The sequence below is a fragment of the Pezoporus flaviventris genome, unplaced genomic scaffold (genome assembly GCF_033815535.1).
Source record: "Pezoporus flaviventris isolate CSIRO_AGI_PZ_B2104156 unplaced genomic scaffold, CSIRO_AGI_Pfla_v1 ptg000016l, whole genome shotgun sequence".
Taxonomy (NCBI): Eukaryota; Metazoa; Chordata; class Aves; order Psittaciformes; family Psittacidae; genus Pezoporus; species Pezoporus flaviventris.
Genome location: NW_026892564.1, coordinates 2,356,237 through 2,372,307, shown reverse-complemented (window position 1 = coordinate 2,372,307; position 16,071 = coordinate 2,356,237). Strand labels below are relative to the sequence as shown.

General features: G+C 37.4%; 1 protein-coding gene across 4 annotated transcripts in view; it reads right to left on the bottom strand.

Annotated features, from left to right (window-relative positions):
• Nucleotides 1–16,071, bottom strand: part of EEA1 (early endosome antigen 1) — a 74,892-nt gene that overhangs the window by 36,575 nt on the left and 22,246 nt on the right. For 2 of the 4 annotated variants that reach the window (XM_061454601.1, XM_061454602.1), the window contains 7 exons: nt 13,424–13,478; nt 13,230–13,295; nt 12,363–12,402; nt 11,423–11,530; nt 11,215–11,336; nt 9,469–9,624; nt 4,173–4,289 (listed from right to left, as the gene is read on the bottom strand). In XM_061454601.1, the coding sequence (XP_061310585.1) occupies nt 4,173–4,289; nt 9,469–9,624; nt 11,215–11,336; nt 11,423–11,530; nt 12,363–12,402; nt 13,230–13,295; nt 13,424–13,478 (664 nt within the window). Of the gene's footprint in view, nt 1–4,172; nt 4,290–9,468; nt 9,625–11,214; nt 11,337–11,422; nt 11,531–12,362; nt 12,403–13,156; nt 13,296–13,423; nt 13,479–16,071 lie in introns of all 4 variants that reach the window. The other 2 variants (XM_061454605.1, XM_061454603.1) reach the window with 2 other exon arrangements.

Sequence of the window (16,071 nt, the reverse complement as noted above, 5' to 3'; positions counted from 1 at the left end):
GATTTAATATTCATTTCAGAAGATTATATTTTAATTTATACTATTTAGTTTCTTTGCATACAAACCAACTCAAAGAGGATGGTTGCTTTGAGTTTGAAAACACTAAAAATTGGTATTCCCTAAAGGAAAACCATGAACATTGCTGAGTGTCAGATTTTCATTGTCATATTAACAACAGCAAATATTGCAGGGTCTAAACTCATACTATCAAATTTACATGCTGAAAAAATACTAGGAAAAAATATTAACAGATCACTTTCAGCTATTACTTAATGATTTTTATCAAATTTCAGGAAATAACCAAAACTATATTCAGATAGAAATTAAATATCTTAACGGATAAAATATCATTCCAGAAAGTTTGGGTTTTCCCCCAAGCTTAGCTGAGCCACTAACTAGAATTCGAGAACAAAGAAGTCATGAGAACCATTTTAATTTTCCAGTGGCACTTTTTAAAGCACAGAAACAGTTGCAGGGAGGCCCTGGTCATCACCCAACCACTAGCAACTCATTCCATCTTCTTGAAATGTACCAGGAGGTTCCATTTATTGCAGCATCGTACTGACATCTACCTCAGCGGAGCATTACTACACAGATCATTTAAATCCTTGTGCTCTTCTGGCAGTTGTAGTGAATACTATATTCTCTGTTCTCTTTCAATTAAAATACAGAAAAATAAAGAACATTTATAGCACATCAGCCTGAAAAAATGCCAACACCGAAGTCAGTCTTATGTGTCAAAACTTCAGACAGCTCTGCGACTTTGGAATAGCAGTTACAAAGATAGTGCTGCAATTCCAGCTATGCTGGCCATCTTACAAGTGCACTGCTGTGCAGTATCCAGGGATGAAACCTGTTTTGCCAGAAGAAAACAGCTGTAAAATCATTCAAATAAACTGAACAGCTGAATAGTTTTGTTCTACAGACTTTAGCAAATTATGACTACATTGGTTGTTATAAACCATATACAGACACTTCTATTTTACAATCATGATAAAATAAACAGAAGAATCCAGAAAGAAAAGAGAGGTTAGAAAACAAGCAATCTTGCAAATAACTCCAACAGTCCAGCAACCCATGTGAGAACAAATATAATTATATAATTAATGCCTATGTGTCCTTTTACAAAAATGTGTATTTTCTAAAGTATACAACTAAGTCAGAAATTCTGTCTTAACATTAAACTTTGGCTATTGAATTCTAAACCTGAAGGAGTATATTTTGAAATGTTTCTTGAAAAATAAAACAACTTGGTGCTGCTAAAGTTATGCGAAAGGTATGCATAAATTTATTTTTGCACACAGGAAATGCAGGAATGGACCACATAAAGAACATAACTGAGGTCAGGTGTCATCTTTACCCTCTTAAAGTCAGTGACAAGGCTCCCACTGTTTTTAGAATATATTTCACCTTCAAAATAGAAAATAATATTGCAATTTCCTTTCCATTAAAGAGAAACTACCAGGCAGGAACATTAATATTTGCACTGAAGAGTGTTCCTGAAATATCAAAACACCACAGACTCCTTTTCACCTATAGCTGGGCAAATCAGAGCTAAAGTATTAAGCTTACTACTACTTTATAACTGGAGCTACACGTCACAATTAGAACTGCTATGAACTACTTCATGAAGAGTCAGTGCAGGGCAAAAACTTAAGTTGGGGGCAGGGAGGTGTAAAGAAATAGAAACAATTACTGTTGTCTTGAAGCAGACTGAGACTTGAGGCCACAGAGCTGACAAGCTATGGTCATTCAGGTTACATCAGTGGACCCAGCAGTGTTTCTTATGTGGATGCATGTCCCAGCTGCATCCCAGATATATATGCATCCCAGATATATAAAGAGATATGGGTACACGCAAGCCACCTCTCCTCTCCAAGCCTTCATTTCCACAGAAAAGGAAGAGGAAACGACAGTATGTTACAACAGTCAACAGAAAGCCCATAGCCTTTGAAGGCCACAAAATGCAATGGAGAACACCACATCAATCCCCTCTTTTAAAACTGCTCCTTGGAAAAAGTAAATATAATACACGCTAGTCGTGACAGTGGCTAGGCATTAAATAACAAACTCTGTGGGCACTGATTGAATTTCAGAATAGTTACATCAGTAGAGGGTTAGAAACTAAGCTTTTTTCCCTGTAGGTAATGCATCACAATTTTCTTAAAAAAAAAAAAAAAAAAAAAAACAAACAAAAAATACAAATGCAATGAGTTTAGAAGTCTTGTACTTCAGGGAGTATGCTGGTTTTACACATTAGGTCTCTTCTGGGCTACCGGCCATTACTGGCCTCTGCAAGGCAAGCCAAGACCCAAACTTACAGTGCTCTATAAATGAAGGAAAGTTCCACTGGTCTCTGAGAACTGATCTTATCTACTTGTCATTCACTCTTCTCGGTATAGATTGCTTGCTTGAGGTTGTACATGAGCTTGAAAAAATCTGCAACAATGCACAGAAATACCTTCCTGCATTGCAATGGAAATATGAATGGATGTACAAATAAAAACACAACACATTCTATCCTGTATTAATGGCTCCTCCCTCCTCCCTGACAGCTTCTTCAAGGATAGCAAACTGTTTGAAATGTGAACAATTTCTGTTATTTGGGAAGCTAGTGTTACCTGTTCTAATTCTAGGTCCAATTCCTCCAGGGCCAAGGTTCTTTGACTAGCATACCATCCTTATGGATATCACCTTTCAAAAAGCTGCATAAAGAAATGGCTGTAAACTGGTTTAAGTCATTGAAACTGAAAGAGGAAATGTAGCTTGCTGCCACTTCTTCCTATTCCTCAAGTGGTATTTGGCATTAGCCTGACATAGCAGAGGACTGTTAAATTATGGTTATCTTATGCATCAATCTGTTTCACTTCACATTGTTAATGGAATAGCAATATATTCAGGCAAGGCCTCTATATTGTACAGCAATACTTCTGTCAAAAGTTTGATGCAGTGTTGCTGGTCTGTGGAAAAGTACAGCTCAACAATTCTCACCATTTCAGTTCTGTACCTGATTTAATGAGCCAAACCAAGAGTCACCCTAATTCACAAAATTTTAATTGCACCTTATTATCTTCTTTGCAAAGGCTGTTTTAATATTAATTACATTAAATACACACTGTTTGGTCTCTGTCTTTTCCTATTTTTCAAGATCAACAAGGTTGCTGGTGAATACATATACATAATGTGTATAGTTCATACACAGTGTTAGATAAACATGTAACAACAATCAGCAGCATGCATAGAATCATAGAATCAACTAGAGGTTGGAAAAGACCTCCAAGATCATAAAGTCCAACCATTACCCCATGACTACCAAATCCACCACTAAAGGCCTCATCTACATGGTTTTTGAACACTTCTAGGGATAATGATTCCACCATGTCGTGGGGAAGCCTGTTCTAATCCCTGATCACCCTTCTGGTGAAGAAATTTTTCCTAATATCAAGTCTAAACCTCTCCTGGTGCAGCTTGAGGCTGTTTCTTCTTGACCTATCACTTGTTACTTGGGAGAGGAGACTGCCCACCTCCTCTCTGCATCCTCCTGCAGTTGTAGACAGCATCTTTCTCCCTGTCTCCTTTCCTCCCTTACCTACATTTCTTTCACCACAACACATACTTTTTTTAATGCAAATACAAAAAATGCAGAAAGCTAAAAGGGCTTCAATAAAAGCTCTCAAGGAATACTTACAAGCTGAGAAGCTTCTGGAGTTTATTTCCATTTTCTACCATTCATGACTTTAATAAATGGCCATAAAATATGACAGGACTACAATCTAAAAGCTAAGAAGCTGCAAAACCAACGAAAAGAGCTAAAAATGCTTTCTGAATTATGATTTTTAGTGAAACACTGTAACATTTCAAAGGGTACTGATTTTTCTTTGCATGTGTGAGATGGGAATACTGCTTAATGACTGGTAAGCATAAACTACAGCAATTAGAAATCTGCAATCGTAACAACCCTGAGGATTTCAGTTGTAACATACTGATGATCATTAAAATATAGTGTTTGCTTGTACAATACCCTTCATATTAAGCAAAATGGCAAAGGAATTTTCAACTTCTGCAACCCCAAGAAGTGTTTTGCTACAGTCTTCAATGCTTCCCAAAGCAGAATGTGATGTGTTTCCATTTTAATATGAGCTGACAAGCATAGAAAATAACGGCATTCTCACCTGGCTTTTTTGTTGCAACTCTTTGACTGAATTTTGAAGTTTTTGCAGCTCCTGAACATACACAGCTACCTCCTGAGGTCCTTTGGCAAGTTCAGCTCTCAACTGGTTAATGGTAGCCTGATCAGACAAACAGAAAAATCCACATTTAAAACAATGCTCTGCATGCATATCCCAACAAAAGCAAGATGTCTGGTAGCAAAACAAAAAAGTACCTTGTAATAAAAAACAGCCTAATAAAAAAATCACCTGCAAATTAATCTCAGAGCACCATTAGCTACAGAAGCACTACTTGAGCATAATTTCCCAGCTGAGATTCATTCATGTCCTACTTCCAGAGACAAAAATTGGTTCCAGTCCAATAGGAAATGCCAGGTTGAGCTCACAACCAATGAAAAGCACAACAGATTATCTATTAATCATTACCATAGTTCTAGCTCAAGGTGAAACCCTCCCAAGTCATAGCAGTTACATGGCCAAAAGCTTTGCCTCCCTCGTAAGGAAAATTTACTGGAAAAGGCACTAGAAGTGAGTCTGGCATCTGATGCAAACTCAGTTTGCGACTTTTGGACACATCAACCCTGCAGGTCAGCATAATCAGGGAACAAAACTACTCCATTAAAAGGATTGGCACAAAACAGAATATATCAATGACTGCAAAGTATTTGAGTACCATAATGGAAGCAAAAAAGAAAAGCACTTTAGATGGGTAACAATTGCTGCCCTAAAAGCATGCTGTGTATGAATGCACTCACTATGAATACACTATATAATGACCTTTTAAAAGACATTTTCCTTCTTATTGTTCTCTTAACTACAGATTTCAGCATAAATGTATAAATACCGAATTTAAGTATGAACTAAAGCAGAAGTAGTAGACAATAAAACATACTAGCTACAACCTTCGTACAGAAAACACAGATAAAAGAGAACATATGAACATATTATACAACTACATACAGTTATTAACTGACTTTCTGTACTGCTGTGCTTTACAAGACTGTTTTGTTACGGAGCTGTTAGGTAAAACACATCCTGGGATCTGCCTCTGGCAGGCAAACATTCCAGGATGTTCTCAGGAAACACAGCATGGGTTTTTCACTACTGAGAGAATATAATGCAGAAAACATGCAAAAGATTGCTAAAGATACCAATGCAGGCTTTCAGACTAGAATCATAACTTATATCCATAAAGACACATTTCCCTCACAATTCAAGAAGCCCATCCTACATTTCATTCTTAACATGGAAATACATCATGAATGAATACTCATTCCTGATACTGACTGCCTGATGTGTCTGTATGATTAACTAATCAATAAGCAAAAGAGAATGTATCTGTTTAATAACCTCTTGAAATTATCTTGATACAACAGAAATCTACTATAAGCATAAAAAGGTTTCAAAAAATTTACCTCAAATTTAAGGGTCTCCATTAGAAAACGTAACAAATAAAATGGATGGCTGAAAGATGGAAATGAGCAGTCACAAAAGGTATAAGTAGACACATTTCCTCAAATTTGTTTTCAAATATTCTGGTGGTTTTAATGCCTTTGCTTAGTGGAAGAAAAAAAAAAAAAACAACAGTCTTCGCTTTATTAAATTTACCTATAATTTAACCTAATTAACCTGTTTAATTCTGTGAACACTCTAGTTAACAATAAAGTCTAGGCCCTGTATTCTATGAAGATTTATCAGATACTGAAACAAACCCCAATCTGCAGAGGTTCATAGAAATGCTTAGTTCACAGCAATGCATATGTTTTCATTCTGTGTTTACTATGGAGGAGCCAATATAGTGAAAAACTAAACATGGAAATAATAGCTCAGAATGAACATTCATCTGAGATACACACACACCTGAAATAAGGCACAAACACCCAACCATAATGCACACATTTAGGCGACAACTGTAGAGCTGCACAGTTCTTCACATTCCCCTCCTGCAGCATCTAAAAATGCTCACACAGGGTTAAGATTATCTTGGTTATTTTCTTCACCCATGCCATAAATTTAACTTATTTTTAAAACATCTCACTTTGGAAACCAGAATTACTGTATGTATCCTCAGCCAGCTTGGCAAAATAGTCAAGGATGGCATAAGAATCACTTTCAGTCCTTGAGGAGCTCTTAAAGAGCAAAGCTCTTAAACAGCAAAACATGAAACAAGGCCAAACTTTTATGGCCAGAACTGTACCCATTCTGCCAATGAAGGACTTCCATTTCTTGTTTTCTTATGGCTAACACTTTCCATAACTGTGTTTTTTTTAAGAAAAGTAGAAAAGTTTTCACCACTATGACTTTGAGTAATTTTGATTTTTTAAAAACTTCTGATCAGTCACTTTACACCGACAGGAAAGCTTTTAGTGTGAACACATCTCGGGTTATTGTTGCCGTATGTTGGAATTAAGCAGAGAAGACAGTAGCACTTCTGAGAAGAACCAGATTACCACTGCTTACCACGTTCTGCCACACAGCAACTCGATCTTCTCTCATTCAGCCTACATACTGATGATACTACACAGACATCTGATATAATTGTTGCAATGTAGCTTATAATCCTTCTTAGAATGTAAGAATTGTTATGTGAACACATAATAACAGCTAAGGGCATCGTGCAGCCTTCTCCCTGACCTGCTCTTACTTCCAGAAGGGCTGAAAAAACCTTCTTCACTAGTCTTTTTTCCTGTTAAAAGCTACACTTTAAAGCTACATTTTAAAATGGCTAGTTATGTCAAAACTTAAACATACCTAATTTGAGGGAACAAGAACAGTTCGCACTCCTATGAGAATGTTTTAAGATGAAAGATTTTTGTTACACCCTTACTGCTATGTCATTTTATCTTCACATGAAAACTAAATACCCCAAACCACAAAAGAGTACAGAGACAGTATTTTGAAATGAAATTTAAATTCCACAGCATAGTTGTGGGATCTCACAGTTAAAACCAAACTGCGATTATGCAGCAACTTACATGGCCACATAACCACATTATATTCACAATACCAACTGTGATATTCCTTTTTTCTGATCTGATGAAGCTCTTGGCACACGTAATTTTAACTTGAAAACAATGGTAGGTTCATGTTTAGTACAAAACGTACCCTTGAACAATTCCTGGAGCTCAACATATCTGCTGGGAGGAGAGGTAGAAGGGAAAGCCTGAAGAAATTCATAATAATGCCAGGCAGGCAGCACTTCTCTAAAGCAAGTGCAAATGAACAAAGTCAAAGCTGCAGTTCTGAAATCTAGGGCACATGAAAGCCTAGAATAAAAATATACCAGAAATACTTCATATCCACAAATCTCAACAGGACAGAGGATACTAGGAGTCCTACAGAAATCCTAGGCACTCCCTCATGTAAACAGGGGAGTGCTGCAATGACCCCACTTCACTGTGGACCACAGCTCTGCGTTGACAAGTTTTGCTGATATTGCTGTACTGGTGTGGGACAATAGAAAAGGGGGAGGACAAAATTAAAAGGTCTTAAACACAGCTGACAGTCTTCAGTGAAGACTTACCCTGCCAAGTCATCCATTTGTAAAACTACATCAACCAACCTGCCAGACAGGTGCAACAGCACCCAGCAAAGAGAATTCTTTGGGAAGTATGGATTTACCAACTCATCAGTAAATAAATCATACATCAGACAAAAGCCCTTTTAGTGATACTGTAATTTTATCAAGATTTCTTGCCATTGTCTCTGTCAGAGAGCTCCCTCACTGTCATGGTAAACATCAAACAGGCCAGGAGTGATACAGAATCACAGAAACATAGAATGGTTTGGGTTGGAAAGGACCTTAAAGATCATATAGATCCAACCCCCCTGCCCACGGCAGGGATACCTTCCACTAGACCAAGTTGCTCAAAGCTCTATCCAATCTGGCCTTGAACACTGCCAGAGATGGGGCATTCACAGCTTCCTGTGCTTGTTCACAGCAACCTGTTCTAGTGCCTCACCACCCTCACAGTAAAGAATTTCTTTCTTCTATCTGATCTAAATTTCCCCTGTTTAAGTTTGAGAAAGTTTGACGAGTAAGATTCACTCTTACAGATCAAAGTCAGAGATGTTGCATTTTATGGAAGCAGAAGTGTTCACTGGTGGAAAAGCAGAGAAACCAAAACCAAGAACACTGAATATTTGCTATGGGAGAAGCAGTTAGCTTTGCTTCCTTTAACACAGAGTTATCATCAATTCTGTATGTAAGAACAATGAAATTGGACAAGTGCTTTCAAATCTCCCATCAGCAATTTAAAACTTCTTCCACTGACTCAGCCAAAGCAGAACAAGCCTTCACAAAGTATTTCTGAAGAAATCAGCATATTCTGCAGCTCAAGTAGACAGTTAAGATACTTCTTAAATGTGATAAATTTAAAAGTTCAAAACCAGCATAATAAGGAGAAAAAAATATTAAAAGAATAAACCTAACATGAGAACAACAGATTTTATTTTATACTTTAGACCTTTGGTCTGCAGCAACAAGGATAGAAAAGGTGGTATCACCTGGAAACAGATTACAGGTGACATCCTGACATCTTGATCTTGAGACATGGTGAGGCCAGGCAGTCACTCACTTTCTGCTCTACTTGGTAACAGGCAACACTTGAAGTCAATTATGCAGTGGACTGAGGGAGGGCAAGTGTGCAGAACAGATTTGTACCTTACACACAAAATATTCCTATAATAAATAATAGGTGCAAAAAAGCCTCCCATTTGACATTAAAACTAGGAAAAAAAAAAAAGAAAACCAGTTTATCTCAGTTCCACTGACATTTTTAAATCTTGTGTAAGTTCAAGAATTATGTATGTCTTATGAGAATACTGCAATTATTTTTACCTTGTCTTAATAATTTCTCTTTTATGTATTTTAACACTAGCATCCATTTTCAGGCACATCAACTCAAATATTAACCAAAAACATCATTTTCAGTAACAACTGGTTTTGTCTGGATGTCACTTAGTAAGAGAAACAAGTCTTCAAATCACACAGGTATTGCTTTATTTTTCCCACCCAGTACAAACAGCACAGCTCTGCTAAAAGGTTTCTTCCTCTGCTATTGGGTTCTTGTAATAACTTTTTATGCCAAGAAAAAGTTTTACAATGAAAAACATGGAGGCTTTTGTAGAAAAGACAATTTTTTGACATAATTATGCAATTTACTATAATGAAGAAACATCACTATTAGATAAGTTAGAAGATTGGGTTAAGAGGCTTTTTTATGACGAATTAGTATTTTCTATTTTTTATGAAAATTGTGGTAAAGCTAGCACGCACATCTTTAGGTATGATTATTACCTCTGAATTAGCCTGCTCTGCCTGCAAGTGCTTGCACTCGTCTTTCAGCTTTTCAGATTCTCTCTCACGTTCCAGTGTCATTTTGTCCATCAACGTCTGAACTTGGACCAGCTCCTTTTTCAGGACAGCCACATCTTCCACACCAGGTCTCTGTAGCTGAAAAGTAGCAGAGTAGCAGTGAGCAACATGCTGTTGGCAGACATGCTTCCAGTGTCAATATCATCTCTAAATATCTTTTAAATCACTAATCTATACACAAGATGACATATACTGTATTACAGCAGAGAAAAAAAGAACAAACTCCACACAAAAACAGAACCATGGAAAAGTACTCAGCATTTCCAAAGGAAAAAGGATTTAATGGCTGGTTGCCAGTTTTCACCTGCTAAACTTAGAACTTGTTGATTGGTTTCAATGAAATCTGACAAATGGGAAAAAGTCTCAAGGATTATATTTCAGTAATTTTTATGTAGGTAGATGCCTAGGTACAGGAGGGAGACATTCCCTGGAAAAAACACTGAAATGCCAGGGAATCCATGCAACAAATTTATCTGAAGTCACAATTCACTGATAAGTAGGAATACTGTATATACTTCGCTGTTGTAATACAAGCCCATCTCAGGACTGAGACACAACATAATCCAGTGCTACACAGACTTTTATAATGATGCTGCCTCTGTCTTCAAGAACTGTTTAAAAAAAAATCCACAAGAACAGACAAAAAAAAATGGAAATGTCTTGAAAGTACTTAGACATGCCTTATACCAGATCCATAGGTAAAATCTGTTGGTAATTATATCTAAAACACCCCAATGACCCTCAAAATGAAGCTATGGAGGGAAAGGAGAGGGAAGCCAACAGTGGGCACCGAAGAAAGCAGAGGAGTGTTGGCATCTAGAACAGCAAAGTTACAGGAAAAGGGTAAGAATGCAGGAGAAAGGAAGATGAGAAACAACTAAACAGAGGGGAATGGGTAGGTCCAGTGGCTGGGCAGGGCCAAGAGTAACTCATGAGCCCTTCAGGGCAACTAACTACAGACAAAAAGAGGGATAAATGAGTCCTACTTTCCTCCAATGTCTAAGCAGTGGTTGAGTGGGGGAAACTAGGAAGTCCCCTTCACTCCTGCTTTAGAAGTGGTACAACTGCTGAGTCACTGGGATTGCTCTCTGGAGTCACGGCTGTATATAAAAGTCACCAGGAGACAAAACCCTGGAATACACCCACACTGGTATTATCAGCCAAGTGCAAGAGGGACAACATTAGCATAGGCATGGTGATGACAGCTGCCAGCCTTTCAGCCATCATGTCACAAAACACCTTGCTTCTTACAAATGCAGCTGTCCAGGGACAGTCAGAGCATAACACCTCATGGAAAAAGGGTGATCTAAAGCTGTGGAAGTCAGCCACGGCATGATCCAAATACAGGCCTGCACAGCACATCTATATGTGCAATACCCTGCAAAACTGCTGAAGGGTAGAGCATCAAACAAGCAGACTACAATATAAAGTAGGGTAAATTTTAATACATGAGTCAGAAACAACATGTATTTCCTTACTGGAAAAACACTGAAAATGTAGGTCAGAGAAACAGATGAGAAACAATGGTGTTCTGAACTATTTCAGCCCACGAGCAGACATCTCCAAGTTCAACAGAGTTCAACTGCTTTAAAACTGCATTTGCAAGCATTTTAAGTATATCCCTCCCTGGACTTGAAAATAACAAAAACATTAGTGTGATGTGAATACCAGCTCTGTCTTTAAATCTTCAACTGTACTTCTCTCCTTCTGCAGTTCTTGTGTCAGGTTTGTCACTTTCTGTTCTGCTCCCTCCCGAAGGCTGATCTCTTCATCATACTTTGATTTAAGTTCTAATAAGAAGGAAGTTAAATAAATAATCACTTGCCCAAGTTGCCCAAGTAGAAAACAGAATCAGACCTCATGTTAATATACTTACCCACAATTTCAGTGGCTAGTTGTGCTGCTTTTTGCTCAAATAAGTCTTTCATTTGCTTAATGTTAAAATTTTCTACTTGGATCTCTTCTAGTTGCCGTTCTAATGATTCTATTTCCACAAAAAGAACAGTATTATTTTCAGAAGAGGTAAGACAATACAATTATGACCATAACGAACCACAGCAGGTAAATGAGTAATCCAAATTCACTTAACATCCAATTAACTTAGCAAAGTGAACAACTTTACTGAAGTTAAATATCTGCAAGCATGATGCTGGAACCTGTCACTAGTTGAGCACTCTGCAGGATTAAGTACATATTGGTCACAAATAGCAACAGGCTGCTGAATTGTGAGCCCCAAACTGTGATTAAAAGCTTTAATCATGATCAGTCAGACACTTTACACTCACATAAAGAAAATTTTATTCCATGAGTGCCTCGTGGAGAAAAATATAGAGCAAAAAGTATTAGTCTGCTAAACAAAAAGTAAAAAAAAAAAAAAAAAAAAAATCGTTTACTTTGCTAGCAATGAGTACAGAAAAACACTAAATAAAACCAGCCCTCACAAGTGCCATAGTTTAAACATAAACAGTCACAGTCTTTCTCAGCAAGAGACTTGTACTGAATGCTTGAATATATGAAATTATGAAAAACATGCCCAAAACTATTTGTGAGCACTGCTTTCAGAGTCAGAACTTCTGTCTCACTTCTAGAAATTACAAATCCCAAGCCTCTAGAACTATTTCCCCAGACTATGCCTATCAAAATCTACCTATCTCAAGCACTTACAATGAACTTGTTTTCCAGTAATTGTACCATTCCAGCTTTCTAGCTCTTCAATTTACCAAAAGTGCTTTTTCACAAACCTAAAAGCTACACTGAATAAAAAAAAACAGAAATTCCAGACAGTGCAGAAATTAATATAAGAAAATGGTAGCCACCTGTAGATGTAGCCGTTGTCAATCCATCAGACTTAGAATCCTTAAGAAAACAGAATAAATGCATCATTAGACAGAAGGAATAAAAATTACTACTACCACCAAAGTTCATCCCATTTTTGGAAAAGACAGAGATAAATAAAGACTTTCATGCCAAATACTGCAAAGCAGATTAAAATACCCAATTTAAACAGTTACATCTCAAAGACTGAAAAAGGCTAAGATAATTTTCCATTTCATATATCACTACACTATCAGGCTTCCAGACTTGCAAGACAACCAGTAACAGTCCCTTCCCCCTCCCTCTCCTCAGTATTGAAATGTGCCCTAAAAACAGAGGTTACAGATATCACTAAGTACATTCTGAGAAGGCATTCTATCAGAAAGCAATTTCTGAGGTTTGTTACAATCCAGTGTGTAAGTAGCTCACAGTAACAAAAGAAGCAAGAGCTTCCTTAGGGCACAATGTACCAGCATTGCCCTTGCCTTGTTTGTTCAGTTCATCTGCATATCAGTGACATCAAACTATCGTTTTCCAAAAGTTCTTACAATAAAGACCTGATTGCCTTCCTCATAACAGAGAAATGCCACATTTGGTTTATCTGCTTTAATAAACTGAGTTCTGAATAAGCCCAACAGAAGGAAAAATCTGAACTGGACTTGCAGTGAGTAGTATGGAAGAATCATTATCTATTCTGACTTTGTTCTTCAGATTTATAAATACCTCTCCACAATGCTCTGTTTTCAAGAACATGTCAATATTCAAATTACAGAACTAACTAAATCAGGCCACGTGCCTTACAAAAAAGGTATTAATCTTCAATGTCAATGCTGATGATAAACCTGCTTCAAGTATTTTAAAGCAATTACTTGCTGCCGCTGCCCCTGTAATTTCTCTAGTTCTTTCTTCAGCTCTTCTGAATACCACCTCTCCTCCTAGGGGGAAAACATACAAAGAAAAAAAGGAGATGGGGAGAGAGAATGGTAAATTTGGTTGCTTTAGAGAGTGGAACATTTTGCAATTTGAAACAAAGAACCAAGTGCAATTAAAATACATTTCCAACCTTCAGTGAAGCTTGCAAGTCTTGGACTTCTTGTCGGAGCAGTGATACTTCATCTCTGAATAAATACATCCACAGAGTGGAGAAAATGAATATGAGTAGTTATATTTTGTCAATTACATACAGGTTATAATGTGTATTAAATAACTGGAGTGATAGCCATGTACTACATAAACAAAACATAAAAATAAATGTAACATAAATACTTCTTTGATTTATTTGAAACTTGGAATAAACCAGATTAATAGATACTTATTAATTCACTTTGCACATCACTTGAAAAATGCAAAACACATTATTTGGAAAAATAAAGAAATAGATATGCAAACAGTCTCATTAAAACACTGTGTAAATCTGAGTGCATCAGCTCAACCACATGAGTTCATAATGGCAAAGCTATGCACTGAGACATTTAACTGTTTTGCCTGCCTCTTTATGAAAATGACAGGTTTATTCTCCTTCACTTCCTGTATGACAGAAAGGAACACTGCTAAGAGACACTCATAATTTTTCATGTACACAGCAACTCTGTATGCCCCACAGACACATTCACTTAATGGTCTGAAATTTTAAAGCCTTGGGATTCTAAATTCCCAAATTTCATCCTCAAGCCTCCAACCACGCAAGAACACAAGATCCAAGGCTACAACTGTTACTAATTGATTTAGTCTCCTTACAGAATTGCACAACTATACATGCAAGGATGATGTTGCATTACCGAGATACAGCTACTCCAAGTCTAGAATACACAGGTCATTAAAATAACTCAAACATATCCTTTCTTACTGTTTGTACAGTGGCAAGACTGAGGAGTACACAGAACTCCTCAGAGTATATGTGTGTGGGTGCCAATGCCAAAATAGTCTCTCAGTTTTACATATACCATACAATTTTATCGCTGCTGTGCCGCATTATCCCCATTATCCCCTCCTCCACAGTAGTTATCTTAAATTATTTCATACTTAGGAGGAAAAAAACAAACACAAAATAACAAAGCAAGCTATTCCTTAGCTGAACGGGGAAGAAATACAACCAGTCTACATTAGCATGTTAACATCAGGTCAGGGCCATCAAGAAGCAAGTGAAACACACACACTTGAACCAGTGAAATAAGAACTCAAAGGTGGATCAATTTCAATGGCAAAACAAAGAGAATATTGGGAGGCTAATTTTATTCAGAAGAAGATTTTCTGCTATTTGCACATTGTTGTGCCTGAGACATTCACTGCAGGTTTGCAAATACAATTTTACTGAGGCAGGTATAGCTGCAATCCAAATCCCGTACATGGCTGTGGGAGGCAAAGAGGGAGCAGCTTTCTCACCAGTATGAGTAAGTAAATCAGCTAATATGCTCACTTAAGATTATAAATGAAATCTCAGGCAGGTGAAACAGTTAACTGTATTGAAGCTGGGCTGAACATATACCAGATCTGCAATACTAAAGCATTTAAGATGCTCTGGTCTTTGTAGCAGATAAAAGGCTTTGAGCTACATAAAAACAGTTTGTAGTAGATGGGAAGGAAGAGGGGAGGAAAAAGGGAAAAGTGCAGTTGGCTCCATATTCCCAACACAGTTTTGCTTGATGATTTTAAGATGAAACCTAAATTCAGTGTAATTGACCAGTGGAAAATGGGGGGACGGGGGCGGGGAGGAAGTGTAAGGGATCACTGTAGACACTGTAATTTTGTTTTTCTTACTGTCACACAAACCCTCACCAAATCTGTTTTTCTGCTAGGCCTGTTACAATCCCTTCCTCCTCTCAGCACATCTGAGCCTCACCATCTGGCAAAACCTTACTACTTTTCCTTAAGCTCCACTCCATTCATTACCTGCAATGCCAGTGCCTCCGTCCTAGCATGGAGTAGCAATGGCCTTGCTGAATTGCCTGGGGTAGAGTTAGATGATTCACCCTTGGCACATAATCATGGCAGTTTACTGGCAGGTGGGAGGAAGAGGATGCAATGTAACTCACAGTACCTAACTTTTTCTATTGACTAAATAGGGAATTTTACCTCCCAGTCTTGGTACTATGAATTACATGCAAGCTTCACTCGTAGTTGGCTGACAAAGTGGCTCCCTGATGTAGCTTGCAATATTTCTTTAATACAGTATTCCAAGTCTTGGAAAAACATATTTATGTTGAATGAGAGTTTTCTCAAGCAAGCATGCAACAGAGAAGCATTAAAGAATACCACACTAATAGGAAGAAACAGTCATATTACACAACAGCTCCCACCAGACTCCCTTCACTCCATCCAAACTCCCTGACCTTGTCTGCTTTTTTTTCAATTATATTAGAGAAAACAAAACCTCTTGTCCTTAAATTGCCAAGAGCCACGAAAAATATAAATAAATTTCACCAGCCAACATCTGGTTGACATTGGAAACTTGAAGGCATAAAAATAAACATTTCATAAACTATACAATGTAGCTATTACCGATAATTCCTTTATGTGAAAGTTATTATTCTACTAAAAGAATCATTTCAGGTCTAAGTTATATCACTCCAAAAAGCCTTAAGTTAGAGAAGAAATGCTCATTCTTGAATAAATGTGTACATAGGAAACCCAGTATAACTCCACTAGTACCCTACCACTTTCTCCTTAATTTTTAGGACTTCCTCACGTTAATTTTTAGGACTAATTTTGATT